The sequence below is a fragment of the Cuculus canorus genome, chromosome 3, assembly GCF_017976375.1.
Source record: "Cuculus canorus isolate bCucCan1 chromosome 3, bCucCan1.pri, whole genome shotgun sequence".
NCBI lineage: Eukaryota > Metazoa > Chordata > Aves > Cuculiformes > Cuculidae > Cuculus > Cuculus canorus.
Window position 1 is genome coordinate 96,476,955 of NC_071403.1, and position 24,216 is coordinate 96,501,170.

At 40.7% G+C, this 24,216-nt stretch overlaps 1 protein-coding gene across 5 annotated transcripts in view; it reads right to left on the reverse strand.

Moving 5' to 3' along the window:
• Positions 1-468: 468 nt before the first annotated feature.
• Positions 469-24,216, reverse strand: part of HHAT (hedgehog acyltransferase) — a 147,074-nt gene continuing 123,326 nt past the window's right edge. For 4 of the 5 annotated variants that reach the window (XM_054063712.1, XM_054063711.1, XM_009559503.2 and 1 more), the window contains one exon: positions 469-2,540. In XM_054063712.1, the coding sequence (XP_053919687.1) occupies positions 2,477-2,540 (64 nt within the window). In that variant the 3' untranslated portion in view covers positions 469-2,476. Of the gene's footprint in view, positions 2,541-24,035; positions 24,056-24,216 lie in introns of those variants that run through there. The other variant, XM_054063713.1, reaches the window with a different exon arrangement.

A 24,216-nucleotide genomic window follows, 5' to 3' on the forward strand; every position in this document is an offset into this window, starting at 1 on the left:
AACTTTGTGGGCTTATTCTTTAAGTACGTATTTCAAAGTGCCAGGTCAAAGAACCTTTGGAAAGACTAAGAGTAAAGGAAATTTATTTGTTTCTTGTATGATAAATATTTAAACTGTAAGAAAAGGTATCCATTTCTGAAATTGTCCAAGAATGCTTCATACTTCTGACTCTGGACCGGGATAGCAAGAGTCTAAAGGGAAGCACCTGCATACTGCTCTTGGTGACCATTCTTAGAAGCTTCACATTACGAAGTCTCACCTTAACTGATCTACAAAAGGTGTATTTACTTATTAAATTCACACCATTAGGGAATGCACACTCCACGCAGTGCACGAGCAGGATAAAAGTAACCAGTATGCATTGCATCCATTCTGCAGGTTTCCAGTGTGTAGAAGTGTGTAGCAGTGGAGTAATTATTTTTCTTACACCAACCCACAGATTTCAAAGACAAAATTCTCAAGCCAACAGTCAGTTTTAGCTTTATTTATAGAAACAGAAAAACATACAAAATCATGAAACATGTATAAAGCACTAAAAACTGAAACACAATTTTAGTTCAGAAATAAGGATATTCTAGATGCGCTTCAAGGTCATTTCCATATTGGAGTAGGAAGTTTTCCATGCATACAAACTGCAATCTAATCACTTAAGTAGCACCTCATTTCATGTAATATCGGTAATCGATACAACGGAAGAACAGACTCATGACTTTTCCTTCTAATGCCAATTCCACTTAGTTATGAAGTCTGAGTTAAGTTTGAGGAAGTTCTTGCCTTTAGCTCAGTTATACTCCAAAATGGGGGCAATTTCAGATCCTTTCAGTAAATTCTTAGGCTGAGAGGATCCTTGCTATCATTGTAAGTCAGTCAGGAGAGCCATATCTCTGGCCAGGCAGCATTCAAGGTGAGTCTTATTTTCAACAGTTCACAGTATCTCCTAGAAATTACTTCCAGGGGAAATCACAGCATTCTCAAGTGGGAGGAAATCTTTCCCTAAACATAAAGGGCTGGTGATTCTGCTTTGAAACAGCAAGAAATGTGCGTGGTCTCTAAACTGAAGCCTCTGCCCTTATTTCTTCTGGAATAAATGCAGGGGAAAAAGAAAGCTGCCATAGCTCTGGGCAGCAGAAACATCAGGAACGCAGGCACTAAGCTGAAGCCTGTCTCAGAGGACTGAATTTTTTCTTGAAGGGATAAGCTATATCAGACTCAGCTGAAGCTGCAGGAGCAATGGACAGTAGGATGCCAACTGTGCCTTGCAACCGGCTGAAATGGCTGCTGAGGGGTGCAGGTTACAAGTCTTGACAGGAGTCCTTCTGCTTTGGGTGCAGAGTCTCCCGTCCCTCAACAGCACATGCTGAACAGCCCAAACACGTGCTGGCAGGACCTTCCCAGCTCTGGGCAACCAGATGCTGCTGTAACAGGTCTGGCTGTAGGCAAAGGACATGGAGCTCTGGCTCATTTGGTGCCACTGTATTGGACCATTCCATTTATTTTAAAGGTCTTAAAATGCTGCTCCTAGGATGTCTTTAATACTGCAGGACCTGATTGCCTGGACACCAAAAAATGAAACAGTTTGAACAGTTTCAGCATTCAGCCAGGGCTGTCTACTTTTGTAATAGAAAAATACAGAAGGCAAACTGAACAGTTCCCTTCAAGGTGGGATTCGTCCCATAATAAAGGTAATACTATATGCTTTAGCTCTAACACAAGGCAGAGAAAACCTAAAGCCCAAGAAGCTGTAAGGTCATATTTGATTAAAAAGAAAAGATCTGCCTCTCTCTTTTTAAAGATACCCCCACCCCCTCCTCCCAAAAAGGTGTTGTTTTAAAGGCAAAATTTTAAATGAAGACATTAAAGAGGAAAGGCAGACTTCGCTACAGTAAGTAGAAAAGTAGCTTAAGGCTGAACTGCTGCAGTCAGTGAGAATAGCAAAAAAGTTCTAACTTATATCAGAAAGCAATCAAGGATTTCTGATGAGCATTGTGCCCTCCATGGAGTAAGTTAAGTGCAGGGCACAGCCCTGTATGCCCCTGGACACAGGCTGAGAGAGACTGGGTTTTTGAATTCTGCAAGACAGGAAAATTCTTTTTTTTTCAATATCTCAAAATAGGCAGCAAAACATCGGAAGAAACAAACACAATCTTAAATACATATAAAATAACTATTCTGAGACACAAGATGTATGTTTCCAGTATACATAGAGACAAAGATAAACTGTCTTATAAAAATATAATTCAAAATGCTTCGTAGTTTCTCCCCACCCTCAGCCTCACCTATCACTGGGTTTGGTTCAATTCCTGCATTCATAATCCAGAATCTACTACATGAGCTTTTGGTTTTAACACACTAACGAAGTACTTCTGTCTGGCACATCCTTCTTCAGACAGAATATCCAGGGTAGAAAAGCCATCACCTTGTCTGAAAAATCATCGTCCTGTGTAATTCCTACTTCACAGCATGCGTTTGCTCCCATTCAATTCCAACGTGAGAGTAACAGTACAGGAACCCGAGAACAGTCAGCGTTGCCCATGGCCAACCTATAAATAGAGAGACAGACAATCCTAGTCATAATAATTAATGACTGCTTCAAGCAGAAATACTCTTGGGATGTTCAACTTATGATGCTTCTAATTAATTTTATTAACAATTCAGTCTCATAAGTAAGTAGAGCCAACCCACAAAATTTGAAAGGCGAATTCTGGATTGTTCCAGCTTCTGGGACACCTGACCCTGTGCAGCCCTAGTCTTTTCCATTTTTGGGGAACTGGATCAGGTTTATTCCTGCTCTGCATCCCCAGGTGATACTTGCTGAATTAAAGAGGTCTGCTTCAATCCTCTCCTTTGTGGTGGCTTTGTCTACCAAGCAAATCCCTGAGTGAACCCTGATGCTTTAAGCTGGCTGCAGTGCTCCCTGGGCACAAAGAGATGCATAGCAACAATGCACATTATTAAAAATCACAACAAATCGAGTTACCTGTTCTCCCAAAAGAGTCTCAGGAAACCTGTGATGAAGCTGTTTTGTATACCCTGCCGATGGGTGTAAAATTGATGTACGCACTCTACAGTCCCATAATGTCTAATGGGGTTAGAACCCCATCGTGCCTGTGCAGAACAGACAGCCCTATTTGCCCAACATGTTCTTGTTGGCTTTTTCTAAACTAAAAAGACTAACTATATTAAACTTTTCCCAGGGAAATGACTAGTTTGTCATTATTTCAAATTCTTTTTAGGGAAAGTCTCTTATCTTTTCACTTGAACTTTCTAGAACTAAAGCAGTAAGCAGGTGATCACAAGCCAAAACGGTCCAGTGCTTTCCAGTGGAGTTGTAGACTGCTTGAAAAAATCCGTAACTGTAGACTTCTGAATCAGGTACATTATTTAGCTTTTCTTGATACCTTACCTACTTGGCGCCTCTGTTCTCCTTCTCCATCCTCATCTTCTTCCCCTTAGAATTCATTAAATTTATATTTTATAGGTTGAAAGCCCCAGCATTTGGCCCTAATGTTCTTCATTGTTTTTTGTCTGTTTGAAGGGGGCTGGGAGGAAGGTGTTTCAGGAGTTTTTGGTGGCTTTTTTGTCGCCATTGCTGACATAAGTATTTTGTTTATGTGTATGACTGTTTTTCTGCACGCTGCCTTTGAACTACTAGCAGCTGCTTCTGAGAGAAGGGCTTCAGTGCTCCCTCTCCAGGAAAGTTCTCATCAGAAGGAACCTGCTAGCAGAAATGATTCCCCATTGGCCTGGAGAAGGGATGGAGAGAAGATGTAACCTCTCCACAACACAATACTCCAGGAAAAGCCCTTTCTGAAGGTATGTTTACAAGGTATTTTGCAGGCTGGCTTTGTCCAGGCTTCCAGCTTATGCCAGTCTGGAGGCTGTTTAATTGTGCTAATGTCCAGCCGAGCCTTTGCTTAATACCCTGCCCTCATCAGGGCTTGCAACCTCAAGATCAGTCCTGCACTTCTGAGGACTGCATGTGCTGGGATTCTTCCTCTGTGCTCCAAGAACCCAGACAGTGTAATGCTTCATCCCGGAACAGGGTCAGAAAAAGTTATTTTTCTCCCTGTGTGTTTCTTTCATGAAACTCTAATTGTTCTGGCCTTGTTATGTGGTGAAATATAATCTTGTAACCTGCATGATTTTCATGGAGACATTTACAAATATTTAATATTTGTCCTCACAACACCCTAAAGCAAAATTATACTTCTTGTTTAATTATTTGTTTCACAAAACAAAACTGCTGTTGTTTCTCCAAAGGGATTTTTAACAATAAAATAGACTTCTGTCTCCTTCAGTGAAATTAGGCTACTGTAGATTGTGTTTCACTTTCAATAGCAAGACAAAGCTGTGCTTTTCTCTAATAAAATTGCACATGGAAGTATGTCAATAGACATAATAAAAACATACCTCATCTGGTAGCAATGTTGTCATGCCTGCTATATGTAGGCAGAGCCAGAAAGTCAACAAAGGACTGAATCTAGAATTGCTCTTGTGTTTTTTTGTTTAAGGGCAGTTTAGGAAAGTTTGCTGGATACATATTTTGCATTTTTAATTATTCTGAAGCTCTAGCACACAGAAAATGTGCCAACAGCAGTCTTCAGCCTGACTTGCTTGTTATCCCCAGCCAATGTAAAAGAGATCTTGTCAGAATAGGTAGATATGCACTGGAAATCTTTTCTAGATGGCTTAAATATATGATAAGATTCCTTCTTGGTGCCCAAGGCCTGGGTTCACGGGGCTCTCAATCTGCTATAATCAGGCTTGTGGTAATCCTCCGGCAAACATCGGCAGACTGTCCTGTACAGTAAAAAGGTGTCAGGGGCTACGTTCAGTAGATTACCTCCTCCTGATCTAATTAAGATGAAAAGGAAATGGGGAGAAAAAGTGACCCACTATGGGGGAGGGAAAAGAGGATTTTTATAAAATTTATCCTTGCTAAGCTATTCTATGAGGAGCTGCACAGATCCCAAAGCACTTCATTCTGCACAGACAAGAGGCATCCAGCTCTGAGCAGGGGTGAAAGAGAAGGTACCTCTACCTTGCTGACCATTTCTGGCCATACAGGAACCATGTGCACGGTTGCTGGGCATGAGGAAATGCATGTGGTTCTTCCATGAAACAAAGGCGTCATGTTCTGCTCCTACCCAATCCTGAACTAGCTCCTGTCCATTCAAGGTACATTTGCACAAGTGCATCCACACCTGAGCAGTGGCCCGAGGGCAGGATGCAGCAAGTAGGGGATATTTTGAGTGGTTTTCACTCATCTCTTCCATTTTAGGACTGCATATAAAATAAACTTGTTGAAAAGACTAAAGAACTCCAGAAGGTGATGTTGTAGGGAAGGACACATTGAGCAATCCTAATCCAGCAAGGATACAAGTTCAAATTCTGCCTAGTGTGCAAATGACCCGTGTCTCATCCCTTTGTATCCTCTGTAATCAAACAGCAGTATGAGCTGCTCTCTGGCAAGGTAAGTTCACAGGAGCCTTTCCCTTGGTTAAACAGTTTCTCCTTGTAAACCCAAACAACTAAACAGTACTGATGATCTCAGATCTGCAGTTTCAAGACAATTCCAACTTTTGCCTTGGATCAGAAGTGTAAGGTACATTCTTCCCTCACGCCTTTTGCTAACTCCCATTCTGCTCCTACTCTCAAATACCATTCAAGGTGCTCTGCTTTGGCTGCTGCCCAGCTTTACCTACTCACCCTAAACCACTTCATCCTCACCTATGCTGTACCATCCTCCAATCTCTGCTTGGAAGCATACGTTCCTGTGTTCTAGATCAGTATCTCCCTACAAAATCTCATACATAAAATGTACTCTTAAAAACATTACTGGGGTCAAATTAAGCACTAACATGTTAGGAAATGCCTGAGTTAAGCTTGTCCATTCAGAAACAAGTTGCATACCACTTTAAATCTTACAATTTCTCGACTGTCTTCAGTAATTTGTTTTCAGGTCTGAAGGCCAAGCTTCACAAGACGACTCAGATTTTAATAATCTTTCTTTTGTGGAAAGATGAAGCAGTATTCATTAACATGCTATTTGTAAATACAAGAACAGATTCATATGCTATTTGGAAATCCAGCAATATTTAAGCTTCACCTCCACAAATTTCTTTTAAGACAGATGGACTTCCCTTATAACAAAGGAACACTGGGTGAGAAATATCAATGGAATCTAAACCAAATTCTCTGCTTATACAGCTACACTGCTGCACAAAAATCAAACACAAACCCCTTTGTGAAGAGGTTTGAAAATTCTGTGGTGAGCCAACAGCAGCGCTTTATGTTTCTATCACACATCCTCTCCCAAAGAAGTTTCCAGTCTCAACCAGGCAAGAGGCAACTCTCTGTCACACTCACTTGACCTACTGTCCAGTAGTCTAGCTGGTGTAAAACCATTTTTTGGTAAGTTATGAACTCAGCTTTCAGCATAATGAATAGAAGACTTGTTTTCATTACACAGTCGAAACAGAATTTACACTAACTGTAACACAAACAGCTTTTGGAGTTACTTCTTCCTTTGAACTCCCATCTCCTCTTTAAGAATGCTTCTGGATACTTTGCAAACATTTAGAAAAGGTCATGTATCTGGTATACTCTGGATTTTGAATTGAAGAAAATGGGGTAAAACCTAAGCTTTTAACCCAAAAGCAACAGCCTGATTCACAGTTCTCAAAAGACGAGTTATGTCCTCAGTACCTCAGTTCAAATAATCTGAACCATCATGAAATCACGTATCCATCAGGAAAATCTTTCAAATTCCCTAATCACTTACAGTAATGAAAAAGAAATCACACCAGCAATGTTTTGGGTACACCCAAACACTGGGGAAACAGTCTGTTGTTCTCTACAACCTGTGAGATGTAAGAGAAAGGGATCATAATGGCATTCTGCCTTTTCCAAAACTGCCTTAGTAACTCTGGGACCTTAATGCTATTTTCAGATGTGACTTGGCCTCACAGACCTCATAAGTCTTCAAGTACAGAGTAGTTGTTAAATCAATAGAAGTCAGAAAAAGTCATCTCTTTGAAAAGCTTGACTTCACGAGTGTACACCTTATTCTGACTCTGATTTGGAAGTACTAAAGTTGCTATGAGATGTTGCACTCAGGAAAATTTATCCTTAAACAAAAGCTCATATGTGACAAGGTACTAAAGCATCTCCCCTGTAAAGTGGAATTAAGGACACACAAGTGTGGGCAGGAGGAGGAACAGGCACCGATTTGTCAATCAGAATAAAAATCCAAAGAAAACCAGCATTTAAGGCAAAGACCTTTCTTACATACTGCTACAAACAACCTTACAAGATCAGTAAAACTGCCACATCTTCAGGAAAAAGAATGCACTAAAAACTAAAGATCAGTTGAAATAAACTTATTATCTAGCCCAGTATTGGAAGCAGAGGATAAACTCTGGATTTTTTTAAATTTTAATTTTAATTTTAGATCTGTTTGTCACTTCCCGGTGGACCATTGCTGACCAATATGGCATGGCATGCCCAACAGCACGTATTACAAATACTATGCAGCCTGATACCCCTTTACGCTGTTCAGCTGTTTAGAACAGGCGACTACATATTTTCAGATGTGTTAGCATTTAGTATGCAAATGTGGGGCTGGATAACTTCAAAGCACATTAGAAGTGATCTAATTGGTTTTGTACAAAATTGTTACATACATTGTACATCAAGTTTTCCATCTGCTCTGAACACACAGACATGATAGACGCAGCCCTGCTTAATAGTGGGTCTGGGTAATACCTCATTATACAGTGTGCACTGTATTTGCACAGCTGAACAGAAACCTAACATTCACTGTACCATCTTTTCACAGATATTGCTCTTCTTCTAACAGGCCAAGCTCAGTGTGTCAGTGAAGAAAGCCTGAAGGGAATTCTGTTTCTCCTGGAGTTTATTCCTCTTCTGAAGGTACTAAAGCAGAGTACGAAAGAAACATTTTTTAATCTTTGTTTTAAAAGTTATTTCTGAAGGATAGTCTGTCCTTATAATTACAGCCTTTGAAATACAGCATTTGGATGATAAATAGCAAAATCACCCTTTATAGAGAGGGATTTCCTGTGAAGGGCCTTTAGATGCTAATTCCTTCCTACCTACCTCCCTTTATTCACTTCTAACCAAACCAGACAGGAAACCAGGTATATTCAATCATCACGTGAAGAAGAAGAGCAAATCATAGCCTTCATTTTCTAGCGTAAGTAATTTTACCTTTCATTAAGTAAAGCCAAACATTTAAGAAATCTCTATGAAACTGGAACCTATAATATTAAACAACTCTATTCCCAGGTGTAAAGAAAACAAACCAGTAACAATTATGGAAGTATTAGACCTATCTGGAATTTAATAAAGTTAGCTTTCATGCTTTTACATGTCTTCCTCTCTCTCACCCATTTCCTTAGTTTCTAACCAAATTCTATCACTGCCTCAGATTTCTGGACTTGCCCTTAGCAAACTCTGGAGTGGTTTATACGTGGTTGACAGCATTGCTCTACGCACTTCTGTGTTACAGCTCATCCCAAGAACAAAATTTAGAGATGGAAAGATTCAAGTTGAGCTGTCAGGAAGCTGGGAAAACCTGTTGTATATGTTGAATTATATCCTCTGTGTGATAAAGTAACTGCACTGCTGCACCACGCAGCAGGGCCAAAAGTAAAGAATAACCATTGCGCACAATATTAAATGAAGACATCTAATTCCCCTTTGTGTGGCTGCAGCATATCTGTATTGTTCACTATACTGTAGGTACTGTGACATAATTAGCTCAACAGAAAAATTATTAATCATAGAATCATCCAGCTGTACCCTATCCCAACCACATCTGTCCCATCTCCACTGATCTCTGTATACTCTGCTTGAACTGATGAGAGTAGGCAGTGATCTAAACCTGATTTAAAGAATTTTTTCCCAGTTTATCCTCCCACTGCTCTGCAAGCTCTCTGTCACCTGGTGCATTTGATTAGAAATACCATTTCTCACCAATCTGTATTTATCTGAACAGTACTATTAAAAGACTTTTTCTTTGTGCACGAAGTGCTGTAGCAAAAACTTCAGTCAGGGAAATAGCCTGTAGTTATTTCAATTCTTTCTAATCTCCTGGCATTAGTGATCAAATCTTTTTCTATTTACTTTTTATAAATCACACTTGACGACAGGCCCTTAAAAATACAAATGTGTGCATTACTTGCTGTAGCTGCTCCTCTTCAAACCCAGCAGAATATTTAATACTTGAAATCTTAGCCTGGAGGCTTATTAAGGCTCCTACCTCCTGGGTTTAAAACATAAAATGAAGAGGCTACAAGTTTGTGTTATTCAAGTGCTTAAATTCAACTATGGTGTTTTTCTAAATTAATGTCTAGCTTAGGCATTACTGTCTGTGAACAGCCTGTAGCCTTGTGCAGGATCTCTGACTAATAAGCATTTTGGTTTTGCATACTTCCAGTTCAGCTACTGATATATAAAACTCTGCTGCTAACAAATGGGCTCGGAAAAAAGAGTTGCAGAATATGTCACTTCCACCTAACTGGCTTCTTGGCTGTTGTGTGGGAGCACCCAGACCAGGGATATCAAATCACCTCCAGCCATGTGTTCAGGGATAACTGCAAGGATGGTGAGGTACGATGCAGTACAGAGAGGACAATGAATTCAGTTGCAAAAGAATACATATGGCAAGCAAAGCCCTAACCTAAGCCACAGCAGGGCTTTTTTTTTTTTTTTTTTCCTGCTGTTTTCAGCCTCCACATTGCTCCTCCCTGGGCTGTGGGAAGATGGAGGCACATTAGTACCATGGCAAAGGACAGGCAATAAATTCTACCACCAAATGCACAGTCCTCAAAGTCCCAGCCAGACATCTCTATCCTCCCACCCTACGTAAAACAGCACACAGACTCACAGCATCTGCATATTCAAGATGCCACACTCTACTAGTTTTTCCAGCAGAGCTAATCAGTGGAAAAAACCCTGAGATTTTAGGTGGTAATCCTGGTCTTATTCATATTGAAGTCGACTCTAGAGTAATTCAACTAAAATCAAAAGAAATGTATTCATGATACTGCTGAATTTGAATTGACACTAAAGATGACTGCTTTAAACTGCCTGGCAGAATATGTCAGCCACAGCTGCTAATAGGAAAGGAAAAGAAAACCAAACAAACAGCTTTCGTTTTAAGATCAAGGGATGAATCTGTAAATCTGAGGAGACTGTTTGCATTATGAAAACCTTCCTTCTCCTCCCAGGTCTTTAGCTGAAAGCTACACACAGCTAATGAGAAATCAAAGCCCGCAAAATATGAAATCTCAATGTTTGTTCATTTATTTTTAGAACAGAGACAAAAGCTCTTGAAAGCATTATTGTAACTAAAGATGCATCTTCACCCAGAAATAAGGCAAAAATGTTATGTTAAAGTCTTCAAAGCATTACTCAAAGAAAACATTTCAGAGTAGTAAATGTAGCTTGGCATACAGGAGGACAGCACTATCTGTATCATTAAATGTCTACGCAACTATTCCCAGTGCAATCTCCTTAAATATGGTGTGAACAATTATAGAAAGACAACACTTGCAAAGATTTTAGGGTATTTTCCATTTGTAATTGTTTTGTCTTGTAAGTGCCAATCAAAACATCAAAGCTATAAGCCTCCTTTCCTTACAGTTGCAAGATGGAGCAGGAGAATAATGAGGTAACTCCCCAGAAGAACATAAAAGTCCCAAAGGCTGGAGTGCTGCTGCTGCTGCCTGGCAGGAACCTGAGGTGAGCATCTGTCTCTTATTGAGCAGAGATACCCACATTATAAAGAGAAAGACATGCTGAGCAAAAGGGTGAATTCACTTCCCCTCTACTAGAGCTTGAAATTCAGGAATATTTCTGTACCAAGCTAATTGAGGTTCTTGGATTTAGGTTTGTATGTCAGGATTTTACATACAACAAAACTCCTTCTATGGCCTTTTAGTGCTAGGGAGCTCTGGAGAAATCAAGGCTATATGCTCACAAAAGCAGAGGATTTAAGCCAGGGACTGAGAAAGCTATTATCAATCACCAGCAAGCAAATGTTTGAATAAAAAGGTGAAGTACTATAATTTATTTCCCCAGCCCAATTTCTGCCCAATGTACTCTGGAATGGTCATGAATATAAGATGCTTAAATGATCATAAAATATTTAATTTTTAAATGTGAAGAATTATTTAAGGATGAATTATTCACAGCCCCTTTCCTGCTTGCAACACTTCTTAATCTACAGTTTTTCCTTGTCATCCTCAAAAACACTTATGTTCCCAGACCACTGCAGCAACTCTATGGTGCAACACTAAGAATAAGAAAAAAAAGCAGACAGCATGACAAATTTAACAACTATTTACAACCAACTATGCTAGCAATAAAGAAACTGCATGTTCTCTGATACCTGAAATGCTCTGTGTAGTGAAAATTTTATTACCTTTTAGAGCTTAATGCAGAAAGAGAAAGGCTGAGACCACATTGGTAATTTACAGGAACACAGCATTTGCGATAATTGCTGTATCAGTGTAAAGCTAGTACTACAAGTCAGGCCATTGAACGGAGTTCTCACTTAACAGAAATCCAAACATTTTAAGGGATGGAAGCACATAGATAAGGCAACCAGGCAATCTTACAGTTGCTTACTGAGCCATAGCAATTGATTCAGGACTAACGGATTTTTAATGCTGCTGGTCTCCGGTCATAGGAAGTTACTCCCTTTTCCACTTGTGTCTTGTTTTCACTGGATCACCAAAGGGCAAAGAAAAGGGCTGATGTGGAGTTGAGGTAGGCAGCCCTTGAAGGACAGTGGTGCCTGAAGGCAGTGATCAGCCAACAGATCAGCCAACAGAAAATGTTGATAACAAACTACCTCCATCACACTTGTGGCACATCAATGAAATTTAACTGTTGCATGCAAGTTATCTGTAGGAAAGCGGCCATACCAGGCTGAGCTTGGCTGTGATAACAATAACAATTGTTTTGTTTCTTACCTACGCAAGCTAACTTGACTCTGCTGCAGCCCATATACTCACAGCAACTAAAGATATCTATATGAGATGCATACACTTGGAGCACATCTGAAGTAAAAGCTAGCAAACTCTTTATCACCTATGTCGGAAAACAGAAGAGAAATACCCAGGCAGCTACATCAACATGCAAAATCTGTCAGTGTTGCCAAGTGCAGAGAGCTTGTTTCCTGAGCTCTGCTCCACTTTCCTGGGATCTGGTCTCAGGCCAGTAAGCAGTAACTCAAGGGGAGGAAGTTTGATCAGCATGAATCTCAGCAAGTTATGTACCGGTGTGGCAACTGAGATCAAAACAATTCTGTCAGCTTAAGTCCCTTCATCTGTACTCTGAGGGAAACAACAGCTCTTTGCCTTGAAGCCAGCTTAGAGGCATGCATATGGAAAGCTTTAAACGTTGTTATAATAAGTATATTATGGCAAAATAAGTATAATAAGACCCTAGCTGCTCTCCTTGCTTTCCTGTTTAAAGAAAGTTTCCTGAACAGATGCTGAATGGGACCACTCACAACGTTCTTTGTAGGTGAGATGGCTGCACTGCGGGAGCAAAGCATACACAGGAACAATCCTTTTTTTTAAAAAAAAAATATATTCTTTCTTTTTTTTTTAATATATATATATATATATATCGCTTTAGCAGCATGGTCTCTTTCTAGAGGAAAAAAACCCATCAGAACCACCACCTCCTTCACATTACATAAAGCTATAACCAAGGAAAACAATATTACTATGCCCTCCGTTAAGTTAGTGCCTGCATTTAAGTCATCTTATTTAACAAAGTGCAGCTTGGTGCAATGTGCTATAATCTTTCCAAGTGCTTCTCTGGCCCATTAAAATTAGCAAGGAGCATGAGCTGACATGTGGCTGTTACACCCTCTGTCCTACCTGTGCTCTGCTATTCAAAGTGAAAAAAGGAGCGCTGCAAACCTTTACCAAGACAGCTGATTGCACAAATACACACATCTTGCTCAACACCAACACACACAAACACCTCTCCAGCGGAAGCTATTAATCCATTTATATACATCAGCTCTGCAGTGTTCAACTAGTTCCTTGTCTCCTTGCCCAGGTGTTCGATGAAGTGGCGCTTCAGTGATTCACAGCCTTTATTGTGTTTGCTATTGACCTAAATTAGAAACAGATTAATTGCATCCTTGGGCTAAGCAACACAACATGAGCCCCAAGGGTAGTGAGGGGTGGATTTGCTTGACTCCTTCAGCAGAAGATGGCTGGGCGCTATGTGGCTGTCAGGGACACGAAGGCACCAGCAGGTCGTCATTGCCCTGACCAGACTTAGCAAGGGCCTCTACACTGCCACTGTGCTTAACTGCATAAAAGTACATAGTTCACACATATACTGTATGCATTCTGTGCCTGATCGTGACTTGACTTCTCAGCTCCACCGTGGCTCTGCTTCATCACCACCACCTTGCCCGGTGCTGGCTGGTCCCTTGGCCAACCCTGGCTGACTTCAGTGGACTGTCCCTGCCCCTTGCTGAGGCATTTTGGAGAGGACTCGCTGGCTCCCTGCTGGAGCAGCCTCGATAGCAGAGACTAGGCACCAACCCCAGCTACTCTGGGATTTCTCCTAGTGCTAATTTCACATCTCGTGGGAGAGAAATATAATGAGAACTGGCTATGAGGCAGTCATTTCCATTTCTAAATGGTATAACACAAAGGAAGAAATGAGAACAAATTTCCATATGCACAGTCCCTGCTAAACAATTGTCTCTGCAAACCTCTCCACAGCGTACACGGTGTAAGCTGCCTTTCTTCATTGCATCAGCCACACAACTAGAATAATTAATTAATCTAAGCACCATCACATCAGCTCAGAGGATCAGAGCTGGATGTGATTTGTTTTATTTGAGATCACAGTTCACATGCAATGGTGTGACCACACAGATAGTCAGATTAAATATAATTTGGGGCTAATTAATCAATGCTGCATTCAAGCAGGTTCAGACCACGTTCAAACATCTTTGTTTACAATCACTACACAGCAAAACAACACTTTCTCATATCCTTATTTTGAAACTAAAACACCATGGTGGAGAAATAAGCCACCTGAAGAAGAGAGCATGGTGGTTACAGAGGGCTGACTGGGCCTGGGCAAAGCCGGCATTGAAGCAGGATGAAGCACTGGGCTTCCAGAGCAGTGTAAAGCACAGCCATGCAGGCATGGAAGGCAAAGGATGAAGCATGTACTGGGAAGAAAAAGACACAGGGAAGAGGTGATAGATCAAAGGGCCTGTTTTTCTGCTAGCATCATTATTCATGTTACCTGTTAGGGTGACTAAATGACCCAATGGTATTCAGAGAAGTCTCCTAACACAGCTAATATTTTTAGCATGGCATAAAAAACATGAACATGATATATTTTAATAACTGAGGTGAGCAAAATATCTTACTAGATCCAATCCACTTGTAAGTGGTAAGATGGCAGAAAGCAAGCTAGGTATGGAAAACAAGCTCCCAAGAAAGGTAGCTGTGATTTTCTAGGGGATGCAGTAAAAATGCTCATGGGGTTGATTTGACTGGGGGTGCTTCTGTTTTTGTTAGGACTGCCAAAGATAGAGGTTGGCAGGCCTTACTATGTTGGTGAAAACTATTGCCAAATGAATATGTCAAGGTGTCCATCATTTACACTGATTAGCTGGAGGAGATGCAAAAGATGATTGCCAGGTTTTGGGGGGAAAAAATGGGGCATATGGCTCGCCCCGCTGAAATAGGCTATTCTTCTTCTGAAGGCAGTGTTACCCCTGATCTCGACAGGGAGATTATTGCCAGTTTCTCTGGAAATAATTAGGATACCTAACAGAGAGGATAGAGGGTCCACCTTCTCCTCCTCCTTTTTTTTTTGGTTGGATCTTCCACTGGTTCTACATGAATTATTACAAAAAATCAATTCCTTATGCTGAATTAAATATTCTGGAATAGCTTCTCAAAAATTTATGCATGGTCACTTAATGCAGCTGAATTTTTGCCCAGGAAAATGGAGGATAAGATAACAGTATCCATTTATTTTATTGGTTCTTCTGTACTTAAAGGCACAGTCTGGTTGTCCAGCCATCATATATCGCCTTAATTTCTTTCAAAAAATCTTTTCAATGGATACTGGCACACCCTGTATAGATTTTGAAAGTCCTCCATTTTGGATCAAAAGACAAAAAACACAAGTGTCAGCATCCTTCCGGTCTGCAAACAGTGTATTCATTATATTGGCCAAGGCTGCTCAGATGACCCTCTGTTTCCCCTGTGAAAAATTATTTTGCATTGGGATTTGTCTCAGTGTTCACTTTACTGAAGAACTGCAAGACAACTATGGATAAAAGACCTTCCTCTGTCCTTTAGCGTTTCAGTATTGGACTCAAGTGAAGAGCTCAGCTGCAGTTAAAGTTTGTCTTAACAAAGAAGCCTGATTAAATAAGAGAAATTTACCACTTGGCAGAATCTTTCAGCTGTTCATAAAAGGAAAAGTCAAACACAATAAATGTTTTGATCAGAAATTCTACTTAAGTCTTTGACTTGCATCCTTGATGACCTTTAATCGCATTTGAATACATTTCAATTACTGAGGCAGGAAAATTACACTGCCAGATGGACCAAGGTCATTACCAATTTACTAACATCTCTACCTTCCCTTTTGCTGAAGCCCCTGTATCTTCTATGGCTTTAGATTAATAAATTATTTCTTATTCTTCAGAGAGTGATGTAGCTTAATTTGTTTTAAATCCTAACCCAAACTGCAACAGATGTTATAATTGTTGGGTGGAATACTTGAGAGGTTGTGATGTGTCTCCATTTTCATTTGCTGTTGGAGGCACCAAAGTACAGAGAAGGACAAAAGCAGGAAGGTGACTCAAATGCACTGGCATCACTCTACACAAAGACTCTGAAAAAATAAATATCAAAGGGTTAAAATAATCAAGTGAATCTCCAGTAAGGAGGAAGAAATGGCAGCAGTAGACTGAGAACCAAACTAGGTAAACAGTGGCAAAGAAAAGATGGGAAGCAAGAGTCAAATGCATGGACTTGAACAGATAAACTCTTCACTAAAAATGACTTAAAAGGCTTCCTCACTCATTAGTACTGATCTAACTGTCCAGTTAGAAAATGGCAAAGTAAGGGCACTATAATCTACATTAGACAGCAAATGGTCTTAATCAAGTATGTTACGAGAGAATAAAACATTCAAGTACTCTTGTTATACAATACTTGTTTTTCAGCAAAGGAGATGGGAAAAAAAATTCAATAGCAATCTATTTTTTCAAATCTTGGGTGGTTATTCTTAGTCTTAAAAGAAAAAGCAAACAAAGCTCCTATGTCAACACAAACTTGCCCCACTGCTCATGAGTGTACCTCAGCAGAGACTAGCTAGCTTAACTTACCTTGTGCCTTTGCTATGTACACGTGTCCTGTACATGCAGAGCGGATACTGAAGGTTATTTGGCAAGGGACATCTTCAGAAATGATCAATTTCTAAATTGCAGTTATCACTAACTAGGACGGTCTTTACCTGGTAAAAACAAGCGCAGTCTTTTGAGCCTTCTTTCAGAGCTAATTTTGCCAATTTTGGTTCAGACTGAAGATTTAAGTTAGTCTACAGTGAAGAGCTGAGGCTTGGTACAGGTTGACCAGCAGCTTAATTATAGCTGTAATCTTACTAATGCAGAAAAATTTTATTGTCTTCCCTCTTGGAGATATAAGTGGACTTAATCTTGTACCTCAATCAAGCTTAACAGAACATTAAATACAAGTGTTGTCAGTAGCCAACTTCTTTAACGAAGGCAGTGGTACATAAACCTGAACTGAATTATTAATGAAATTACTCCTGCAGAACTCACATGATGGTAGAAACACCCTGCAAAAAAGTGTTGACTAAATGTTAATATTTTTTAACAAAATATCCACTATCTTTGATTAATGGAGCTCTAATCAGACTATACATTAATTTGAATCATTTATAAATTGTCATGGAAGTAATTCGTGCCATCTTTCAAAAAAAAACCAGCACAAATTTGGCAAAGTACTACATGTAATACAGGCTCCTGATGCAATTAGCTTCAGTGACTAAAATACTCGTGAAGCCTGTGTCCTTGGCTAAGCCTAGCACTGCTATGGTCTCAGTTTCAAGAGAACTGATGGGTTGGCACTTACTGTTGTAACCGAAGTACAGGAAGGTTATTGTAGGCAGGCCTTTATAGTTGTTTTATATACTACTGTGCCTGCACTGAAATGAAAGCATAGATATTTTACGTAACTCCACAGGCAGTGTGAAGACACAGAAAGTGCAAAGTGTAAGCAGGACAAAAAAAAACCCCAAACCAAAACAAACAACACCCCACCCTTATTTTTTCCACAATCACACTGAAGACTCAGCAATTTAAGATGTGACATCTGGGTATGTGGTGGGTTTTCTTGTTTTGTTTTGTTTTTCACTTTGCTAGTGGCCATGCTCATAGTAGCACCTGCCAATCATGTTGTAGCAACAGTACCTATCGCATTTGCTGGTGTAATAATTATATTGCACCAGATTCCCAAAGCGAAATATGCTTGGCCCCAGGAAGCTTCTGCTAGAGGCTCACACTGAAGCAGTCCTCGATGCTCGGCTCAGCTCTCTCGCTCCTTTGGAAGCTGCTCCACAGCTCAGTCAGCAAGTCACTACATAATAAAGCCAGGATTTTCTGTATCCTTGTGGCTTGCACACTACCTGCAGCAGAATGGAAGAGAGAGGTCCCCTCTCCACTCCACAGACTATCCAGTAACTTTTTAAAGTAAATGTGACTTTCCAGTATAGCCACCAGGCAGAAACTAAGCCAAACACATCATACAGATGCTTTAGCTTGTATTAGGCATTCCCTAGGAGGCATCAAAAGCCCAGACCATGTGGAATACAGCTCACTACTCCACTTTGCCCGGGCATTAGGCAGTAAAAGTGAGGGCAGAGAGGAAGAGGAGGAAAAAACCCGACAGAATGTCTAGACCATCACAAAACCTAATCTATGCATGACACATACATTAAGACAAAGGATCCTGAAGGAAAAAAGGGGGATGAGACAGAAAGAGCTATGTCCTCCAGACTGTCAAAGGAGGTAAATACTGGACTCCCTCTTCTAGTTTCTCCTGTCCTCATCTCATAACCTTTTGTCAGCAATGATGTTACTTTAAAAAGAAGCATGAGACAAAGCTTGTATATTTGACTCTAAAGGCAGGAGCCAGCTTCACTGAGAGACAGATCAGCAACGCTTATTGCAATGTAGAGAAAACACCTTTGTGTTAGTGAGTGATCATGACTTCTCACACAAGGAACTTTCTAAACTTGGCATAAGTCAAACAAATTGAGACATGCCTAATTCATAGCAACCCCTTCCACATACAACACTGTGTTTTTCATGCACTGCTGTCACTGAAGACTTCACAGTCAGCTCAAAAAGCACAGAAACCATTGCACTGAAAGGATGTTCTAAAACTACTGTGTTTCTATTGCATGATCACTTTTAGCTCTTCCTTCTGTGCTACTGAGCCCCATTCACAAACCCCAAGGAACCTGGTATCTAAGCAGGCTGTGAAAAAGCCCATCACAGGGAGCACTGAAAGCTGAACTACTACTGCTTACTGACACAGGCACGAGAGCCAAGATCTATCCCCAGTTCTCATACTGATTCTCTACTTCTCTCTGTGCCTCTGTTTCCCTTTGGTATTCGCAAAAAAACTGGAATCACAAGTTCTGCAAATGTTACTTAAAAAATACAATGCAACAGAAGGGTACACGCATCTATTGCCATATTCTACTGCTCTGTCTGGCAACCTACTGCAACCTTGAAGTTGGCCAAAGCAGATCTAAATGACATCAAGAGAAGAAATCATGCTTTCTCCCCTCAGGATTGTCAACTAGTGAAAATGTAGGCTTACAAGGATAGGTGTTTTAGGATATTTTTAAGGAATTTCATCCAACGTGTTGCCAGTGCAACACAGGTTTTACTGCAATAAAGACAAGCGCTATTTAATATTATTTTTTTTAATAAATGGCGTCATGATATAAAATTTACATCTTATAGAACAGGTTAGTTCATGGAATCATAGAATGGTTTTAATTGGAAGGGACCACAAAGGTCATCTAGTTCAACCACCCTGAAGTGAGCAGGGACATCTTAAACTAGATTTCCTGTTTTGAGGGCTTCAGAGTTGGATGCAGTATCCCGGGGGTCATCTCACAAGCAGAGCAGAGGAGCAGAATCACCTCCTTTGACCTGCTGGCAACACTTCTTTTGATGCAGCCCAGGTTACAGTTGACCTTCTGGTTGCAAGGGCACACTGCCAGCTCTTGTCCAGCTTCTCATCCATCAGGACTCCCAGTCCTCTTCTGCAGGGTTGCTCTTAATGTCTTCAGCCCCCAGCCTCCATCAATACTGAGAGTTGCCCAGATCCAGGTGCAGTACCTTGCACTTGGCCTTGTTGAACCTCATAAGGTTTTCACAAATCTGCTTCTCCAGCTTGTCAAGGTCCCTCTGGATGGCATCCCACCCCTCAGGGGTGTCAACCTCACCACTCAGCTTGGTGTCATCCACAAACTTGCTGAGGGAGCACTCAATCTCATCATCAGTGTCAATGATGAAGAATTAAACAACACCAGTCCTAGAACAGACTCCCGAGGTACACTTCTCATCACTGATCTCCACCTGGACATTGAGCCGTTGACCAGTACCCTATGGGTGTGACTATCCAATCGATTTCTCATCCACCAAATAGTCCATCTATCAAATCCATCTCTCTCCAATTTATAGAGAAGGATGTTGTGGGGGACCATGTCAAAGGCTTTAGAGAAGTCCAGATAGACAATATCTGTGGGTCTTCTCTTGTCCACTGATGCAGTCACTCCCGCACAGAAGTCCACTAGATTAGTCAGGCAAGACTTACTCTTGTTGAAGCCATGCTGGCTGTCTTGAATCACCTCCCTGTCTTCCATGTGCTTCAGCATAGCCTCTAGGAGGATCCGTTCCATGATCTTCCCAGGCACAGAAGAGAGGCTGACAGGTCGGTAGTCCCCAGGGTCCTCCTTTCTACCCTTTTTAAAAATGGATACAACATTCCCCTTTTCCAGTCACCAGGGACTTTGCCTGACTGCCATGACTTTCCAAATATCATGGAGAGTGTCTTGGTGACTATATCAGCCAACTTTCAGAGCAGCCCTCAGAACTCTTAGAAGTATCTCATCCAGTCTTGTGGATTTACATACATCAGGTTCCTCAGGTGGTCACGAACCTCATCTTCTCCTACAGCAGGAGGGACTTTACTCTCCCTGTCCACGTCTTGCAGCCTATCCCCTCGAGAGGTGTGGGAAGAGAGATTGCTAGTGAATACTGAGGCAAAAAAGGTGTTGAATACTTCTGCCTTCTCCTGTAGTTCATACAGCCATGTGCACAGAGCTCTATGACAGTGGCACCATCAGCCAACAATGGGCTCACTGGAAAGGATGCCTTAGGAACAACAGAATGATCTTGCAGCTACTAGGAAAGGCCTTTAATACTGTCTGCTGTAATAGAGTCTGGGATTTTACTGTTCAGCATAAAGCAGCAAGATGATATCAAATGCCCTAAGCAAAGCTAAAGGTCACTTACAACTAAACTGAACACATAAGGTAAAAGTATAATATGGCTGAATCCCTAATCTACATAATTTTGCTGGTAGAAGTTACAAGAGTATTCCTGCCATTATATGCTATTTCAACCCAGGGAAGACTTTTACTGAATTGGTACAAAGCACGGATTTATGTGAGATGTCCTACTGGTACAGCCTGTGGGTATTCCTGTATTTGCAAAGGTGCCCTCTGTACTGATATGGCCCCAAGCTTATGAACTGAGAATACACAACCAAGCATCAGCTATAAAGAAATCCCTTTGTGCTTCTTCCCTCTTTGAAAAGTAGTCCTCCAAAGAAATCTCAGACTAACTCCAGACATTCTTTAGGAAGTCATTATTCTTTGAGAAATCTGGCATCTTGAAGTTACTCTGCATTCCTCAGAGCCAACCTCTCCTAAATGCAGTGGAGCAGAGCTTAATTACTGTGTCTCTCACTCTAACTAGAGCTAGCCTCTGTCCCTTATACCAAGAGGAAACCATTAGTAATTTTCCCCCAGGAAGCACAGTTCATTACATGCTGCTGTCAAGTATAAAATAGCTTTTGGCTCCTTTAGATTTTTTTTGTTTTGTTTTGCAGCATGACACAGAATAAAAGGCAATGCGCATTGAACTGTTTATGTGATAAAAGGCACGACTGCCACTACAGAAGTTGAAGTAGCTCAATAGCTGAAAACAGCTGCTTCCTGCGGAGAATCGATGTGACAAAACTTGGACTCATTTTAGGAGTCACGCAACAGATCTTCAGCCCAGTACAGAGCAGCAAGTATATCGAATGTAGGCTGTGTAAAATTCAGCAGGCAACTTACCCCAAATTAGCTTTTTGTGAGATGGCTTGACTGCTTGGAGAAGATTTCTGAAGAACAACACCTTGATGGCGTTTTCTAAAGCTATGAAAGTGTACATGAAAGATCAACTGCAATAAATGTAAGGTTTAATGTATCTGGGATAAGCTCCTACTATAATAAAATTTTCATCTGACATAATAAAGCTCAGATATAAATACTGCGAACTTCGCAGATGATTGGTTTACCTGAGAAAAGGAGATACAGACATTTAAAACTGGTGCTGACAAAATCAGTAGGAATTTTGCCACCAAGCTGAATGGAAATAGGAATAGGTTGTCAAGATGTAATGCTCTTTGTTGAATGATGACCTCTAGGTCCAGCAACTCAGGCAGAATTTAAAAGCAATCAATAATCTGGGGGACTTGGCTTGAAAGTAGCTGAAACATTGATGCCTACCTCACCCTGGAAATATACCACTTGCTTGTGACAGATATTGAAGAACTTCACATCTATGAATATATGACAGAATCTTCTTTCAAAATCCCCTCCCAACCCCAAAACTAACCCCCACACTTACCTATCTGAGAAAAGAAGTACATTAAATACTTTAATAAATAGCAACACTTGAGTGTTAAAATGATGTATTGCTCTAGTAAAATAACTGGAGTACAAGACAAGAAAATAAACAGAACTTTTTATCTAGTCCAGTGAAAAAAAAATCAGCAAAACTTTGCAGAGACAGATAAAAATATTTCTGTAAAATGAAACCTGCTTAACAAATAACTACCAGACTCCTGTAAAGTGTTAGATCCTCTACTCTACCTTTCATGAAAAGCATTTAGAAAACAGAACACACTTGTGTCAGCTCCGAATCTGTAAACTTCACTTCAACAAACTTTATTATAATTCCTCCATCCATCCAGCTTTTTCACTGCAGTATTTACCTGCATCATCATTCTGTGCATGGAAACTGTTCATCATCCCTGCTGTTCTTGTCCAAAACCTGTCAAGCTCTGCTACAGGCTTTCTTGTATGTGGGGAATGCTGCAGGGACTGCAGAGATGAACAGTAGCCTGAATATAAATACCAGAGGGTTTAGCAATTGCCTGTATATGAATACTGTGGTGCATGAAAGAGGTCCCATCTAGGACTGATAAGCACGCCAGGGTGAAGCAGAAGGAGAAAATCCAAGTTAAGTAACAAGCTGTAAAAGGAAAAAGTTGCAGCAATAGGAACAAATGCAGGTGCAACTGTCTATAGAGTAGATACAACAGAGGAACAACTGTCTCAAAACCAGGACAGCAAAGCTGTCATGTTGTACAAAAAATGAGAAAAATTGGTGCAAAATCAGAGTGAGGAGAACAGAAGGGCTAATGCTACTTACATTACTGTGCAGACATAAGTCTGCTATACTGACTTAGATGTATGGAATAAATCCATATATGCTTGAGACTTTGCATAATGATTCACTAATGCCTACATCCAATGCACCTATGAACTTGCATATAGTAGGCCGAAGCACCTCAGAAATCCAACCTAGAACTAGATGAGTCTCCCAAGTCAGATGAGATTATACTTTTGGAGCCTTTTGCATCTACTTCCAAATCAAGTCATAGACAGTTTTGCATCTGTCAAGATGTGGGCACAGGGTAGCCTTGTACTGTGGTAAAATCACATTCCAAGAATGGACACCACTCATTTGGGTTTTTTCTGCTGCTAAGCTGATGTTTTCATCAGACCGTCACTGAGATAATGCCAGGTTCTCTCTTGGATGGTAACAGGCTGCTTAGAGATACAAAGCCTGGCTTTTGTTCTCCCTCTCTCCTCTGTCAACATGCAGGTAATAAGTACTGAACTAAATTTTATCTGCCATTTTGCTGCTATGCCACTGAAGTCTCCTAAGATCCTTCTGCACCCAATTCACACTTACTCCATGTCTTTTTTTACCATTAATATTCAGTATCATCAGCAAAGCTGACCACCTAGCACAGAATGTGAGCAAGCAAGTACTGTGTGCCTCTCAAGCACTGGCAAAGATATCTCCTTCCCCAGAAGCAGAGAGAGATCAGGAAAAAATCAGTCATGTTTCCTTTACTGTCCAACTCAACTCCTGAGAAAGCTCAGTGGCACCTGCTCTGGGCTGCATCTCTGCCTAGACCAGAGCACACAACCAGCAAGCACTAACAAGCAAGACAGAAGGACGCAGAACTCACAGCATATATCAACATCAAGGCTCTGTCCTACTGTCCTGACACAGTTTCATATAATACTGCATGAGTAACGTAAATACATTTATGTATCAAAAAAGCACAACTGCCCCTGTTAACTTGAGCAGGAATTTCTGAGTAAGAGAAGAATGACTAGTCAATTCCCATACATCAAAAGGCCAAATCCTAACAGAGGATTGCTCCTCGCCTCTGGGGCACAAACCTAAGTCCTCCCCATATTCCCTTCTTCTTTTCCTTATCTCCAACCAGATGCTAAGTCTTGCCTTTAGCTTGTCAAAGAAAATCGCCAACCTGGTTATATCTGCTTCAATCCCACACTTGCCTGAAGTGTTTTGGCTGAGTCTTTTCTTCTAGGAATTAGTCTGAGGAAAAGTAGAAATAAAAACTCATTAAAAACCCCAAAAGCAAATAGAGAACTGATGGTCTTGTAGTGAGAAATCTGAAGTGTTCCTAACTCTATCTGTAGTACATCAATTTCTTTCAGTATTGATATAATGCAGAAATGTTAATATTAAGTCTTCAG